Here is an 18717-nt window from a genome sequence, read left to right on the forward strand (position 1 = left end):
TACATTTCACATCCAAACTTCAGTTAGAGAGAACTACACCTTCTCTCTCACACATTTCTTTCTCATTCTAAATGTACATTAGCCGCTTAGCAGCAATATGCTAGACAGATCAATTACTGATTGATTTTCAGATTGATTGAAGCCACCCCACGGATCTCCCATCCGTGTTCCGGGCCTTCAGAGATTATTTCTCGAGGGAAAACATCAGTAAACATCATACACTCCACGCTAAGTAGCTATTGTCTTGTACTGGTACCTTACAGTCGCTACACGGAAAATCATACCAACATATGGCGCCATCCGTTCTAAAGGATCACTCAACTCTCAAGAGCACCAAGAGGCATAATCATAAGATAACACCTATTGACCCAAATATGATACACTCATGGCAGGCCGGATAACGGAGGAAAGTAGAAGCATTAGAAGATTGGAAACAGGAATTGATTGCTTTTCCTTCCATGTTTAATACCAATCCATTTGATGCTCCTGTAGTGATTGAAGCTCGAATAGCAAATTGTATTGTTGGAGGAATATATACCGACACAGGAGCAGGGGCAGATAACATGTATGAGCATTGTTTTGTACAATTGCCAGAAAGAGTTAAGGAGAAGTTGAAAGACGCGTTTGTTCCCTTAGCAAGTTTTGCTAATGATCCGTCATGGTCAGAAGGAAGCATAGTTTTGGAAGTAGTATTGGAAAAAACACCATTTAAACGAATAGCTCATATCGAGTTTTTGGTGGTCAAAGCGAATTCACAGTATAATGTCATTTTAGGTCGATCAGCTATGATGACATTTGGAGCTGTGACATCAACGGTGCACGGAATGATGAAATTTCCTACACCATCTGGCATCTCCACGCTATACGCTGAGCGAAAAAGAGCAATAGAATGTGTGCAAATAGACAGAACTGTTGTCAATCCAATTGTTCATGAAGATGGGTCAGTGTCACCAAATCCAGAATTTCCAGATCAGAAAATCATTATTGGAAACACGATAGCAAAAGAAACAAAGGAAAAACTTTACAAAATTTTAGCAACTAATTTAGATGTTTTTGCGTGGCAAGACTCTGATATGACTGGAGTACCACGTCACCACGTCATATAGCTGAACATAAGCTCGGTGTGAATCCCAATATCCCACCAGTATGTCAAAATAAAAGAGGCATAGCTCCAGATCGAACCAAATTTCTTAGAGAAGAAGTTAAAAAATTAGTGGATGCTGGAATATTGAGGGAAGTGAAATACCAGACATGGGTAGCAAATCCAGTGATGGTTAGAAAGCCAGATAATACATGGAGGATGTGTGTGGATTTCACAGATATAAATAAAGCATGTCCAAAGGACAACAACCGTTTACCAGAAATTGATTGGAAAGTGGAATCTGTAAGTAGATATCAATTTAAGTCTTTTTTGGATGCATTCAAGGTGTATCATCAAATTCCCATGGCAATACGGGATCAGGATAAAATAGCATTCCATACCCCCAAATGGAATTTTTTGCTACATCCTGATGCCTTTTGGATTGAAGAATGCAGGAGTAACTTATCAGCGTGTAATTGATAAGGCGTTTAAAGATCAAATAGGCAGGAATGTGGAAGCCTATGTTGATGATATTGTTGTCAAGAGTCATACGGAAGAAAGTATGCTTAGAGATACTCTCGAAACCTTTGAATCATTACGAAGAGTTAATATGAAGTTGAATCCTAAGAAGTGCACTTTTGGTGTGGAGGAAGGCAAATTTTTAGGTCATATTGTTACAGAGAGAGGAATTAAGTCAAATCCAAAAAAGATTCAAGCAATTGAAGATATGATATCTCCAAAAACAAAGAAAGAAGTGCAAAGCTTGAATGAAAGATTGGCAGCCTTAACAAGGTTTTTATCTAGAGCAGCAGATCGATCATTACCATTTATGAAGGTCTTAAAAAGTTGTTTGAACAAAAAGGATTTTATGTGGACGGAAGAGGCTGAAATAGCTTTTCAGGATGTTAAGCAACTCTTAAAAGAATTGCCTACTTTAACTGCACCAATAGCAGGAGAAATGTTAATTTTATATATGGCAGCATCGGCAGAAGCCATTAGTTCAGTTTTAATCGCAGAACGGAACGGGGTACATATGCCAATATACTTTGTAAGTAAGATATTTCAACAAAGTGAAGTTAACTATCCGCCAATTGAAAAATTGGTATATGCTTTAACACACACAGCTAGACGACTCGGACGTTATTTTCAAGCACATCCAATTCTCGTCTTGACAGATCAACCAATAAAACAAATTTCGAAACATCCAGAGTTGTCAGGACGCTTGGCAAAATGGGCGGTTGAATTGGGAGAATATGAAATAAATTTCTCATCACGACATGCAGTTAAAGGGCAAGTTTTGGCAGACTTTCTTTTGGAAACAACTGAAAAGTGGATTATTTGCAAAATGTAAAAAGCAGTAACTACATGTGGGAATTGCACACTGATGGTGCATCCAGTGAGGAAGGAGTTGGTGCAGGATTGGTGCTTACCAGCCCGGAAGGGGAAGAACATACATATGCACTAAAGTTTTGCTATTATGCATCCAATAACGAAGCAGAATATGAGGCATTGTTTTCCGGCCTCCGCATAGCGTCTGAGATGGGAATCAAAAACATCTGCGTGCATATGTAGATTCTCAAATTGTAGCACAACAGGTTAATGGAGCATTTGAAGCGAAGGATATTTCAATGAAATGATATTTGCAATTGGTTGAGAAAATTTCAAAAAATTTTGAAACTTTGGAAGTTGTGCAAATATCAAAAAATAAGAATAAAATGGCAGATGTTTTAAGCAAGTTAGCAACACTAACATTTGATCACTTGCATAAGAAAGTGTTGGTGGAAGTTTTGAACGATAAATCAATTGATAAAAAAGTGGTAGTAGCAACAGTTGAAGAGGGAGAACCGTGTTGGAAGACTCCCTATGTGAAGTATTTGCATGATGGAACACTGCCAGCTGATGTCACAAACGCAAGACGGATAAAGGTAAGTGCTTCGCTTTACGTCTTGGAAAATGGGGTGCTTTATAGAAAATCTTTCAATGGTCCAAATTTAAGGTTTTTAGCACCACAACAAGCAATAGATGTGGTAAAAGAGATGCATGAAGGTTTGTGCACACAGTATTCTAGTTATAGAACTGTTGTTGGACGGATAATGCAACAAGCATATTATTGGCAAACAATTTACAAGGATACAGCAGAAGTAATCAAAACATGTGATGCCTGTCAACGGCACGGAACCGTCCAGCATTTACCCAAATATGATTTAATCTCAGTATCATCTGCATGGCCAATTTGCAAGTGGGCAATTGATATAGTAGGGCCATTTTCAAGAAGTGTGGGAAATGCAAAGTTCCTAGTGGTTGCAATTGATTTCTTCAGTAAGTGGGTTGAAGCAAAGGTGTTAGCACGAATAACGGGTGAAAATATAAAGAAATTTATATGGAATGATATTATATGTAGATATGGTTTACCAAACGAAATTTTAAGTGATATTGGTAAGAAGTTTGCAGATAATCCATTCAGAAGTTGGTGTGAGGAATTAAACATGAAACAAATATTTACCTCAGTTGCTCACCCGCAAGCCAATGGCTAAGTTGAGATAACAAATAAGAAAATTGTAGCCGGCATAAAGGCTAGATTGGGTTTGACTCAGACTAAATGGGTAAATGAAGTACCATATGTTTTGTGGGCTCACCGTACAATGCTAAAACGGAGCACGGGTGAAACACCGTTCAGCTTGGTATATGACACTGAGGCAGTAATACCAGCCGAGATTCGTGTTCTGACACAAAGAGTTTTAGCATTTGATATAGAAAATAATTCATCTATCTTACATGAAAACTTGAATTTATTGGAAGAGAAGCGAATCATGGCTGTCATTCATCAAGCAGATGCTAAGCAGCGAATGGCAAAATATTACAACAAGCGAGTCAGATATGTGCAATTCAAAGAAGGAGATTTAGTGTTGAGAGACAATTAAGCAAGCAGACACGAAAAACAAGGGAAGTTAGGGCCACGATGGGAAGGTCCATACAAAATTGTACGGGCATATCCTAATGGATCATATACCTTTGCAGCGCCCTCCGGTGAGGAAATTCAAAGAACATGGAATGCAATGAGTTTACATAAATTTTATGCGTAGTATTGCATATTTAAATAGCCTGATCAACTATTGTGAATATGAGATGCAATCATAAATGTAAAAATTTCTTTAAGTAATAAGAATTCAGACAATTATTCTTATAACATACTGTTCATAATTTTTATCCGGCCAAGGATTTTTATCAGATGTCACAAAGTTGTGTGTCATCCCTACCCACAGAAGAGAAATTTATTCTCGATGGCAGAAGCTCAATCATAAACAAAAGGTTGAAATGGCAGCGGATGACGTAGAAATCCGCTGAACATCCAGGCAATAGCATGTATCTACGACCGTCATGACGTAAAATAATACAAGCAATAAATGGCTAGCAATCATTTTTGATTGTTCAAATCAAACATATAAAGCTTTGGCAAAAACAATACAAAGTAATTGAATATATAATACACATTAATAACCAGCAAGTAATACAAGTAGTACACATTACAATTTCAAATTTAAGACATCATTTGTGACGACCCGGAAATTTTTGGCCAAATTTAAACTTAATCTTTATATGTTTCCGACACGATAAGCAAAGTCTGTAATGTTGAGTCTCAAAAATTTTGTAACTACATTCATGTAATCAATTACCCTTTGACCGTGCTCGACGATTCACGAACATTTATATGTATAGATATGTATATATAATATATAGTTATATTAATTGAAAACGTTAACAAAGTATTAGATGTATAATACTTTACATGAACGTATTTATTTCAATATAAGTTTATTATATTTATCGACGAGATTAAAATATAATATCAAATGATTGATTTATCAGAAACATTGTGAGATGATAATGGGTCTCTGTTAAGAGGTCCACTTTGATTTAGGAAACCTTTCCTTTTTAACGGTATTCGGAATAATTGGTAAAGTGATTTACAAGTAAGAACAAAAGTGTCAATTAACGGGAACTAGATAATGGTTAGTGGAAATTCATGTTTGATTTCTAATTCATAAATTTACAATATTATCCTCGTGACTTTTGATACGGTAATTATTAGCTTTCATAATAATATTATGGAATATAGATAACTTAGAAAATAAATATCGACGTTTTATTTTAAAATGATTCTTAAATATATTTAGTTTTGGAAAATAAAATTATCATATTTATTTGATATAGTTTCAAACGTACAAAACGTTTTCAGTTTAAGAAGAACTTTATTATTAAAATATTTTATAAAATAATTTGATTATATATATATTGGAACTTAATTAAAGCTTTGTAAATGCAAATATATTTAGATAAATGTAATACTGAATAATAATTTATAAATGGTTTTTAATTATAATAAATTTTGTAATATCTTAGTTTTGAAAAACTAAATATTATATTATCAAGTAAACATTTTAATTATATATAAGGTATGCAAATTTATATTTTTCTAAATGAACATATATATATATATATATATATATATATATATATATATATATATATATATATATATATATATATATATATATATATATATATATAACGAGGCGACGATTTATAGAAGCAAATGACCAAAACACTCGAAAATTCAAGTTACATTTAGAGTGATATAGTTTATTGACAATTTGAGTCAAATTATTGATAAAGGTACATGTCATGAAAAGTAAAGTACAAGTTTTCTAAGCGTACGAAATGTCGTTCGAAAAACAAGAACTGAGACATAAGTCGAGCGTCAACGTACAAGTCATCGAAACTAATTTTACAAGTCAACTATGCACGTGAATATAATATAATATATAATTAAATATATAAATTAAATATATATTATATATTATATATTATATATATATATATATATATATATATATATATATATATATATATATATATATATATATATATATATATATATATTATATAAATCGTCGGCAGCCTTGAAATTATTGGGAATGAGCTGGACAGAGAAGCTCGGCGATCGCGAATCATATAGGCACAAAACCTCCGCGATCGTGGAGGTGTCAATTTCAAGATTTGTGTATAAAGCTCACATTTTTCTGCCGAATTCATCTACATCTTCTCTCAATCTCTCGATCTCGATCTCTATCTATATTAATATTTATTATTATTATTATTATTATTATTATTATTATTATTATTATTATTATTATTATTATTATTATTATTATTATTATTATTATTATTATTATTATTATTATTATTATTATTAAGATTAATATTATTATTATTAAACGTATTATTATTAGTAGTAGTAGTATTATTATTAGTATTATTATACATAAAATACTACGACGAGGTTATGGGCAAGTTATTTCAAAACTGGTTTTCGAGTGGGATAGAGCTATGGAAATTATGGGTTATAGCTATGGAGGTTATGAGTATTGTTCGGGGGTATTGCTCATGAGGTCAAACTAGTGTTTATCATCTCTGTTACGTCTACGTACTTTCCTGCAATATTGAATCACAATATTGATACGTAAGCACTCATATCCTATCTTTTATATATTAATAGTGTATCCCTGACTAGTGCTCGAGTATATATGATTATGCATGCTTGTATGCTTAATTTCGTCGTTAAATAGTTTATGATAAATCATGAATTTAATACATATGCTGATGAGATAAGGTATATGATATACATGTCGTTGGAAAGCTGGCGAAAAAATTAATAACTTTTCATTTAAAAAGCGTATGGTTTCGATGAACGGATTAAAAGATATAGTCAACTGAATTATCATTAAATTTTAGTATTAAAATGATTATTATTACTATCGTCGTTATTATCGTCGTTATTAATATTATCTAATAATAATAATAATAATAATTATTATTATTATCGTTATTAATATATCTATTATCATTAAAATTGTTATTGTTATTATTATTACTATCGTTATTATCATTAGGATTATTATTAATATTATTATTATTATTAATATTATTATTAATATTATTATTAATATTATTATTATTATTATTATTATTATTATTATTATTATTATTATTATTATTATTATTATTAGTAGTAGTATTATCATTAATATTATTATAATATTTATTATTAAAAGTATCATTAATATTAAAACTATCATTTTTATTAAAATTATCATTTTAATAAAATATCATTGTTATTATAAAATATCTTCATTATTATCATTTTAGTATTATTATTATTATTAAAAATTATCATTTTGAATAGAATTATTATTTTTATATAAAATATTATTATTATTAGAGTAAATATTAAAAAGTATCTTTATTATTAAAATTATCATGATTAGAATTATCACTTTATTATAATTAATATTATCATTAGTAAATAAATATTGTTATTATTATTATTAGTAGAATAATAATAATAATAATAATAATAATAATAATAATAATAATAATTATTATTATTATTATTATTATTATTATTATTATTATTACAAAATAATATAACTTTGACTCATTATTATTATTATTATTATTATTATTATTATTATTATTATTATTATTATTATTATTATTATTATTATTATTATTACTATTACTATTATCTATATTATTTTTTCAAATAAATACGAGATACACAGATATTTTTACCACACGTAATGTAATTACATACATACCACTATATTTTAAGTAAACTTTATAAATTTTATTATTTGAGATATATAAAAGTATACTTTTGTCATATATAAAATTTAATCTAAATTTTTATTTATTAATAAATGACTTATATTATTTACTCTAATAAAATCTGATAAATATATTTAAATATATAAAACGACTATATTTAAGTTATATTATAAACATGTATAAATTTTGGAAGTCATTTTGAGTCAAATTGAGTTTTATTGACTTTTGCATATCGGTCTCGAGCATTAGAATTGTGATACACTACGACTTGACCTAATTTGTTAGACATATATTGACCAACATATAAATATATATACTTATTATAGGTTCGTGAATCAAAGGCCAATCTTACACTTGTTCAATGACGTCATATGTATTACGATATACAGTATTGTGAGTTTCATTATTCCCTTTTTATATATATTTTTGGGCTGAGAATACATGTGCTACTTTTATAAATGTTTTATGAAATAGACACAAGTACTTGAAGCTACATTCTATGGTTGATTTACTATACCGGATATCACCTCTATTAGCTTGGTAACATAAGAATTAGTGTTTATTATAATTGCCACTAATTGACGCGAATCCTAAAGATGGATCAATTCTCTAACAGACGAGTGGTTCTGTTCTCTACAGACGAGTGGTTCTGTCGATCTATTCTCTACAGACGAGTGGTTCTGTATCTACAGACGAGTGGTTCTGTTTATCCTTGGGGATATTTTGATGCATTTTGTTAATATGGGTTATCAGGTGTTCAATTCATATGAATGATTTTTATACACAGGTTATGTGTATTGATTAAATGAAAATCTTGTGGTCTATTAAATTAATGAATTGATTATTGGTAATAAACTAATGAACTCACCAACTTTTTGGTTGACACTTTTAAGCATGTTTATTCTCAGGTATGAAAAAAATCTTCCGCTGTGCATTTGCTCATTTTAAGGATATTACCAGGAGTCATTCATGACATATTTCAAAAGACGTTGCATTCGAGTCGTTGAGTTCAACAAGATTATTAATAAGTCATTTATAGTTTGGATATATTATGAAATGGCATGCATGCCTGTCAACTTTCGATGAAATAAAAGTTTGTATTTTAAAAACGAATGCAATGTTTGTAAAATGTATCATTTAGAGGTCAAATACCTCGCAATGAAATCATATGTTATTGTATTCGTCCTTATAGATTAGGACGGGTCGCTTCATGTGGTATCAGAGCGGTGGTCTTAGCGAACCAGGTCTTGCATTAGTGTGTCTAACTGATAGATATTAAGATGCATTAATGAGTCTGGACTTTGACCGTGTCTGCATGTCAAAAGTTTTGCTTATCATTTTTGTCGGAAAATTACCTGCTTATCATCTTAGTCTAGACACATCTTACTGCATTGATTGCATGAATAGTGTATAGACAAAATTCATATCTTAGCGTATCTGCTAATTCATATCTTAACGTATCTGTTACTGTAAACTTTGCCAGACATATTTCAAAGATTCCTCCGTAATTTATGGGATTTTGGTATTATATATACATATGTAATTTATGTAATACCAAATCTAAGTCTTATAATCTTCCTCATATCGAAAAATCATTTTCCTACTCTGTACGAGATGGATCCTGCAACCAGTTCCAGTTCCTCGGATTCCGACAGCTATTCCGATATGGAGTTTCACTCGAGCTCCAAAAGCAGTGTGACCGGAATGGATCAACCAATTAGCCATCATCTATTCTGGATGAATTGGGGATGGGTTCGTAATCTACTTAATCATTGGAGACAAGAAGAAGGTGATCCCTTCCACCCACCACATTGCCTTCTTGGCGAAGAACCTGAAGCACTTACCGGCGAACCTGTTCGTAATACCATTTTCTCTCTCATTTACAGAGTATCTCGTCATGATTATATACTATCTCAAATTCTCGATCTTATTCATCCGCTTGTCCGAACCGACAACCATCCCGGTGTAATAGAAGAAGTCAATGAGCTTCGCGCTCGGGTAGTGGCTTTGGAGAATATGGTGCAGAGGTTACAAGCACCAGCAGCATCACCGGCATCAACAGTACCACCATCATCAACACCTACAGTACCATTACCACCACCAACAACAACATCCACATCTCATGCTTCAACATCACAAACTGCCCCACAAACATCGACGTTATATTCACCATAGATACCAAGGAGTACCAACAATAATAACCGATGAAGTATTGATTCACAACTTCATTGGAGAAACATTCTACAGTGATTATGTAATCTCTAAAGTCTTAGAGATCATCTATGCTAGCCTTAACCATAAATTTGATGAATGGACCAAAATAATAGAAGGAAGAGTAGAAACCCTGACAAGAATAGTGTGTGATTTACATGTTAGACTTGTTATACAAGCACCACCAATAGTACCACCATCAGCACCATCAGTATCACCAACACCAGCAACACCTGTAGCACCATAAGCTACACCAGCTCTATAACCATCAACGATATCAACACCACAATCATCAACGGACATATTGTATCAACGAATTATGAAATATTAACTCATTCCCTCTGAAGGATTTATATGTATATCCTATATATATAAATTTTAAAACCATAATACATCTTTTTACTAAGTTATTACGTGTGAATTTTAAGGGGTAGATACTACTCGATTAATTCATATTACTGATATACTATAATGTACAACCTTCATTAACGACATAACAATCGTTAACTATAATCTCCACTTCAATTCAATTTCATAATAAACCAAGTGTATTATTCAAATACATGTTTGATGTTACACTTTCCTCTTCGATGCACTCGAAACTTTCTAGAAAACATTATTCGAAGATAGCAAGAGTTCTATGAGCATCAACATGATTAACCGAGGAAATATCAATAAGAATAAATAGTAAAGTATTAATCACAGTAGTGAAATACTTTGTGAAGATTATATAATCTCTAATGTTAGTGATTATTCATTTCTAGTTCCAGCCGAAAATCAAATGAGTTTAATTTAATATTAACTCATTAAATCTGTATTACATCCGAAGAAAATATACATATATTTTCATAAAGACTGTAATAAAAATTCTCTTGTACAAAATATTATTTGTGAAACTTTTAACGGGTAGGTAATACCCGAGAGATATATAAATTCACAATTAATATGTTACATTCTTCGATTCTGATTCAGAAATCATTAACTATACTAACTACTTTCACAACTATACATTCCTTCATAGAAATCAAAACAACCATTCACATCCAAATTCGATTACATATTCTGATTTTGACAGAAGAGATTCAAATTCGAGATATAACCAATATCATCCCTCTTAGATCCCTACAGATTTTAAAACCATACTTTGACTTCAAAACTGTGCTAAAACATCACTTCTATTCATTAAACCTGTAAAACAATTTTTGTATTATTTCAAAATTCATTACAATCTACATTCAAACCCTTCATGATTATTGAAAATACCTCAATTAAGAAACAATCGAGATGATGATCCAACCACATGTTATCCACAATCATGCATCTGGAAAACTCCCGCAACCTAAGTAGAAGTTTAACACAAATCCGTGAGCCATTAGCTTTGTTATTACCGAAAATAACCTTGCAATTACTTTTCAAAGTAGCCAGTTTTGTCACAGCTCCAGCAAGTCAACTTTGACTTTTCAGTCAAACTAGCCTTATTATAACCTCGATATTTACGTTGCCCTTTTGCCATTGTTACCGGGGAACCTTTTATATTTTACCACATTATTAGCAAGATGTACCAGCAACTTCGGCTTTAGTCTCTCTGAAAAATATCTATATTATTCATGAAACTCCATCATTATGAAATGGTATGCATGCCTGTCAACTTTCGATGAAATAAAAGTTTGATATTTTAAAAATGAATACAATGTTTGTAAAATGTATCATTTAGAGGTCCAATACCTCACAATGAAATCATATGTTATTGTATTCGTCCTTATGGATTAGGGCGGGTCGCTTCATCATTTACTGATGTAGCAGCATTATTACACAACTTTTCTAATTCAGGAAATGATAAATGCTCTATCTGCTCACCTATTACCTTAAGCCTATCTTCTGCATCCGGTTTCAATTGTGATGTGAGGGTTTCAGGCAAAGATTTAGGGAAATCAGGAACACCCTTCTGAAGCGATTCTAGAAATCTTATCCGTTCATCTTCCAGCGCAACGGTTATAAACTCATCAAAAGGCTTGGTTAATTTTTTAGAAGCAAAAGCATTTTTTATTATCTTTGGAACACCTGCAATAAGTCATTTGGTCTCATCCTTACTTACCTCCAGTTGTTCCTTTAATGCTGTCTCGGATCTAGTTAATGTTTCAATCTTATGAAGATACCATTTTTCTTTTGTTGTCATTTCAACATAGCGAGCCTCAGCAACATTCTTAGTAGCAACAGTAGCATCCAACTCAAGCCTTGCAGTTTTCAATAATTCTGAATCTTTCTCAATTCTTTCAGATTTATCGCGATGAACCTGATTAGAATGTTCTAAACGTTTTAAATTATTAAATTCTGCAGAAATATTCCAGATAATGCCCTGTGCTTGACATTTTCGAGCATCGCCATAAGATAAACTCTCAAAGAAATGCAGAAGTGAAGGAGACACCATGACTTCAAGATATTTCATAAAATCCTCATAGCTACCAGGAGGACCCGCCAGAATAGATGACAATCATGCAGTATCTAAGTTAGAAAGGCTAATTTGTGAACTACTTTCCCCTATTCTGCTACGCGGAGCGGGGGGCGGAAGAGCAAGCTTTCTCTGTGCTTCTCCTTCAGATGTCATGGTGTAACGACCCAGATTTTTCCGCTAATATATTGAAGATTAATATTTACATAATTAATGTTTCCAATATGTTAAGCAATCAAACTCATTAAGAATTGGTTATCTGTAATGAATTTTATACAAACGTTTGGCCACCCAGTCTGTCTGACGATTCACGAACGTCATAAATTGAAATAATTATATAATGATGTATATATGGATATATATATACTTATGATTTGTTAAAATGATATTTAAGTATATCATTATATATAATAACAATTGGTTATATACATAAAATGAGATTACTAACTTAAAGACTTCAAGACTATATACATATATATAACGATTAACGTTGTAATAACTTCTAAATTAAAATGTATGTATATGTATTGTATTAATATGTATTAATACACTTTTGAAAGACTTAATAATATATATCAATATATTTATACTCAATAAAGATAGCTATACTCATTTTCTCATTCAATTTTATCAAGAATCCTATTCGTATTCATACGGTATTTATACCCGTATCATACCCAGCTTCTATACGTATTTACTATGGGTATATACATACCAAATCATTGATCTTAGTAGCCCTAAATCAGTTGTGAGACATGTATAAACATGATGTAAACTTGTGGGAACCATGGCTTGGAAACTAGTATGACTAAATGCATAAAATTACAAACCATGGAGCCATGTTGTTGCCCTCATTTTGATGCCAACAAGTAGGATAAATAACCATCCATTTCATTCCAATTAACTACATCATTTTACTCTTTAAACACATACTCAAACACTCTCTCAAACCTCCATTCAATTCAGCAAGTATTGGTCTCATAATCCAAGTTATAATCATCATAACAAAGCTTGATCAAGAACACTTCAAGAATTCTAATCCATCAAGGGTATCTTTGAACTCAAGATATTCTCCTTATTTCTCCAGCAACTTTACTCATTTGATTTGAGGTAGTAACCTTATTCATAATCTTATTCGATTCGTATTCATATAGCTATCTTATTTTGAGTTATAACTAATAACAACAAGAACATAGTTTAGATTATTTCTAAACTTGTTTGCAAATAAACTTAATCCTTCTAACTTGACTTTTAAAACACTTCAACACATGTATTATGACAGTATTTCAAGTTAATATAAGGATATAAAACTTCTAAACACGAAGAACACCTTAAAATCGAATATACGCCGTCTTAGTCGAACGGGGGCTGTTTTGGGTTTAATTTTAAAAACCTATCTTAAACTTTGAATTAAAATATTTCCTTTGGTGAAAAATATTATTTTATATGGATATGAAATATATCCAAAATCCATGGTTAAACTCTTAGTGGAAGTATGTTTTTCAGAAGGGTCATCAAGATGTCGTTCTTACGACGGATATGAGTATCTTCTCTTATTTGACACCTAAGCTGTAGTTTTTACTATAAACCTATACTTTTTTTTGTTAAAATTAATAATGTTGAGTTCGATACAAAATCATGGCAACTCGAATAACTCAAAACGGATTTGTAACGAAGAAATTATGGGTAAAACAAAATTGGATATTTTTCTTAATTTTTAGCTACGGACATGATTCATAAAAATGGATGCTAACCTTAACCTAGCTAACGTACCTTGTATCCTACATGTATTTATACATGCATTGTTTCTGAACTTATGGAAATACAATTTATAATAGTCGTGATTAAGTTCTACGACAATATATTATAGTCTTAATAAAGATCGTAAGGCACCATATATATATACGACTTGATCACCGTGGATTCGTATACAAAGTTTTGACATATCATTTTGACTTCTTCTATATATATTATTGGAATGAACTATTAGACACCATTGGCAGTAATCTCGAGTTAGCTGTGGGTCGAAGTGGATTCCAAAATATTATATACTTTGAGTTGTGATCGAGCCTGAGACATGTATACAATAGGTAGCGGATTGCTTCTGACAATATACATATTATGTGTCTTATTATATTAAGACAATATATTATAGTGTTAGTGAATTCTAACACAATATACGCATTTATATTCATATATATATATTTATACTGTTGGACTATTGGACTACGAACGTTGGACTACTAACAATGGACAATTAAAATTATCACAAGTATCATAAGTATGGAATATTAATTATATATATATATATCTTGACACAAGAATATTATTATTAGGTTCGTGAATTTTTCAAAAGGCCAAGTCTTATCACCATCTATTCGGAAATCATCACAAGTGAGTTATAGTGCCATTTTTACTATCTAAATTATTTTGAGATGAGAATACATGCAAAATTTATAAATGTTTTACAAAATAAGCACAAGTTCATGGAACTACATTCTACGATTGTTTTGTTATACCGGATATCTGTACTTATTATTATTATGCTTGGTAACCTAAGAATTAGTGAAAAACACTAACTGACGCGAATCCTAAAGATAGATCTACGGGCACCAACCACCCCCATTTTTGAATAGTGGAAATGCTTTAGTACTTCGAAGGGTTCTTGTCATACATTTGAATAGTGGAATGTATGATGCCAGATATCTTAAGCGCTCTATGTTAAGGTCGGTTACTAGGCGACTCATCGTATGAATGATTTTTGCAGTTGTAATGATCCTGCGCATTTAATTAAATGAAATCTTGTGGCTTATTAAATGTTATGATTATTATATAGAAATTAAACCTATGACTCACCAACATTTTTGTTGATGTTTTAAGCATGTTTATTCTCAGGTGAATATTAAAAATGCTTCCGCTATCGTATGCCAACCCAAGGTCAAGATTTGGAGTCGGCATAATTGTTTATATTGTTTAAACTTGCATTCGGAGTATTTGTTGTAATATATTTGATCATATTGTAATGGGTTGTATAAAAACTTATTTATTTGATTAAATTGTCTTTGATAGATAATCTAAATTATGTCATTAAGACCTTTAATCAATAATAAAGGTTATGGTTGTTTTTAAAAAAACAAATGCAAGATTTGAAAAACGTCTCATATAGAGGTCAAAACCTCGCAAAGAAACCAATTAATATGAAATATTTATAATTAATATGAACGGGGCATTTCAGTTGGTATCCGAGCGTTGTTCTTAGAGAATCAGAAGATTTTTCATTAGTGTGTCTAACTGATTTTTGATGCATTAGTGAGTCTGGACTTCGACCGTAATTAATTTAAAAATGATTGCTTAATAGAATTGTTGAAAACATAAGATTATTAACATATAAATATTATAAGATATATCATTCTCTTAACGTGCCTGCTATTATGTGATAGATGACTTCATCCGATCATATAAGCATCTCTAGTGATTCAGATTTCATTTACTTATCAAGTGATTCGGAGGCTGAGTCAAAGCATACGACTTATAAACCAACGGAAAAGTTAACTTTTGGTGCTCCCATTAAAGTGGAAAATTGTTGGGAAAATTGGGAAGATTCACAATTGCCAGTAGAGGTTCCAGAAGAGGATCCAGAAGAAGATCCCAAAGAGGAACCCGAAGAAGAGGATCCTGAAGAAGTTGTGGAAATTACCAAACCACAACGTGATTTGGGAAAATCTTTGGCTATTATACCCGATATCAAACCCGATGAACCTATTATGACCTAAAATGTTTGTGATCATCCACCTGAACCACCTAAGAGACCAGTTTATAAAATGACCGCTCGTATAACGACTGTTGGTTTTGCTCCCAAACAATTAGCCGAAAGAACCAATTGGGAGGAATTGGAAAAAGAACTATCCAAATGAAAATTCAAATGTTTGGCCGAGAAAGAAACAACGTCAACATCTAAGAAATCTCGCCGTTCTTGAACCATCGGCAGCTATCCTGTATTCCATGCGTTGTGAAATATGTATTATATTGTGTGTTTAAGTTTGTAAGAAAATCCGCAATGTAACTTTCCTTATGATTGTATAATAATAAGAATAAGCATGGAAGGTTTATTATTATTATTATTACAACTTATTATTACGTAGTAACGTAATAACTTACCATAGTTTTTCATATTAGAATTTTAGTAGTTAATTTGTGTGTTAGCTGCTAAGTATGAACATTATTACAGTTATAAAATGCTAATATGAAGAAAAGGCTTTTATAATAATAACTTCATATTAAACTACAAAATACTTTTTGGCTACTTCTAAAATTCTATATGATTAACTCAGTCGGCTATTTTGGAAGGAAATGGCTCCTCGAGCTACTAGACAACAACAATTGAACACAGAAGAACTTCAAGCTTTCGCTGCAAATATGGCTGCAGTGGTGAATGCAATGAACAACAATAACCAATCGGGTTCCAGCAGTGGAGGAAACAATGGCAACCGGGTAGGATGTTCCTACAAAGCTTTTATGGCCTGCAAACCCAATGAGTTTGAAGGAACTGAAGGACCCGTTGGACTAAAGCGGTGGACAGAGAAGGTTGAAGCCGTGTTCGCAATCAGCAACTGCGCAGAAGAGGATAAAGTTAAGTATGCCACACATACTTTCAGGGGTACTGCTTTGACATGGTGGAATACCTACATGGATTACGTAGGACAGAATACCGCCTACGCACTTCCATGGTCCGCTTTCAAGCAAATGATGACGGAAGAGTACCGTCCCAGAACAGAAATCAACAAGCTCAAGGAAGAGCTTAAAGCACTAACAACCCAAGGGTCAGACATCATTACCTACGAGCGACGTTTCAATGAACTGGTTTTAATGTGTCCTGGAGTATTTGAGGATGAAGAGGCAAAAATTGAAGCGTTCATAAAAGGGTTGCCGGAACGAATCCAAGAGCATGTAGGTGCTAACGACCCTGCAACAATGCAGAAAGCGAGTCGTATATCCCACAAATTGATAGGCCAAATTACAGGAAGGATAAAGAAAGAGGCGGCCGAGGAGGCCATAATGAAACAGGGAAAGAGAAAGTGGGAGGAAAGCAGTGATCAGGGTCACCAGTCCAACAACAAAAATCAAAACAACAACTACAACAACAATCGCAACTACCCCAACAACAACAATAATCGCAACAACAACAACAACCGCAACAATAACCGCAACAACCATTCCAATAACAATTACAACAACAACAACCACAACCAAAACTACAACAACAACAACCTCAATCCTAACAATAACAACAACAACCGTTTCAACAACAATAACCCTAACAACAACAACAACGATAACAAAAAGCAAAGAACTATATGCCCAAGGTGTGATACATTTCATTCGGAGTGGTTTTGTAGAGAGTTATGTACCAGGTGCAACAGGAATGGCCATATTGCGGCAAAGTGTGAAGTCTACAGACCAAATAGAAACAAAGGAGCAAATAATGCCGGAACAAATAATAACGGCGTTGTTTGCTATGGATGTGGAAAACTGGGTCATACCATAAACCAATGCCAGAATGGAAATAGGCAAGGCCGTGGGAGAGCCTTCAACATTAATGGGGAGAAAGCACAGGAAGACCCGGAACTTGTTACGGGTACGTTTCTTATCAACAATACACCTGCTTATGTTTTATTTGATTCGGGTGCCGATAGAAGTTATATGAGTAGAGAATTTTGTGCCAAATTAAATTGCCCGTTAATGCCTTTGGATAAAAAGTGTATAGTTGAAGTAGCAAATGGTAAACTAATTAAGGTTGATAAAATTTGCCGAAATCGAAAAATTAGTTTAGTTAGCGAAACGTTTGCAATTGATTTAATACCGGTGGAATTGGGAAGCTTCGACGTAATTATTGGAATGGACTGGATGTCCAAGGTGGAAGCCGAAGTTGTTTGTCATGAGAAGGCGATTCGCATTCTGAGAGAAAACGGGCTACCTTTAATGGTGTACGGAGAAAAGGGTAATGCCAAATTGAATCTTATTAGTAGTTTGAAGGAATGCAAACTAATAAGAAAAGGTTGCTATGCCATACTAGCACACGTCGAGAAGGTTAAAAAAGAAGAAAAGAAAATCGATGACGTTCCTGTTGCAAGAGAATTTCCTGAGGTGTTTCCGGACGAATTACCGGGACTACCACCACACCGATCCGTTGAATTTCAAATAGATCTTGTACCAGGAGCCGCACCAATAGCTCGTGCTCCATATAGACTTGCGCCCACCGAAATGAAAGAATTACAAAGTCAGCTACAAGAATTATTAGAAAGTGGTT

At 32.5% G+C, this 18717-nt stretch overlaps 1 protein-coding gene across 1 annotated transcript; it reads left to right on the forward strand.

Annotated features, from left to right (window-relative positions):
- The first annotated feature begins 2796 nt into the window (after positions 1 to 2796).
- LOC139901237 (uncharacterized) lies at positions 2797 to 4002 on the forward strand. Its single transcript, XM_071883965.1, has 2 exons — positions 2797 to 3547; positions 3644 to 4002. The coding sequence occupies exons 1-2, from the start codon at positions 2797 to 2799 to the stop codon at positions 4000 to 4002; spliced, it is 1110 nt and encodes a 369-aa protein (XP_071740066.1).
- Positions 4003 to 18717: the final 14715 nt, after the last annotated feature.

This window comes from Rutidosis leptorrhynchoides, chromosome 3 (assembly GCF_046630445.1).
Source record: "Rutidosis leptorrhynchoides isolate AG116_Rl617_1_P2 chromosome 3, CSIRO_AGI_Rlap_v1, whole genome shotgun sequence".
NCBI lineage: Eukaryota > Viridiplantae > Streptophyta > Magnoliopsida > Asterales > Asteraceae > Rutidosis > Rutidosis leptorrhynchoides.

Excerpts from the sequence above, each read along its gene's own strand:
- LOC139901237 (XM_071883965.1), top strand. The coding sequence starts at position 2,797 with ATGGCAGATGTTTTAAGCAAGTTAGCAACACTAACATTTGATCACTTG. Across the intron at positions 3,548-3,643 it reads TGCAGATAATCCATTCAGAA|CCGGCATAAAGGCTAGATTG; the intron begins GTTGGTGTGAGG and ends AGAAAATTGTAG.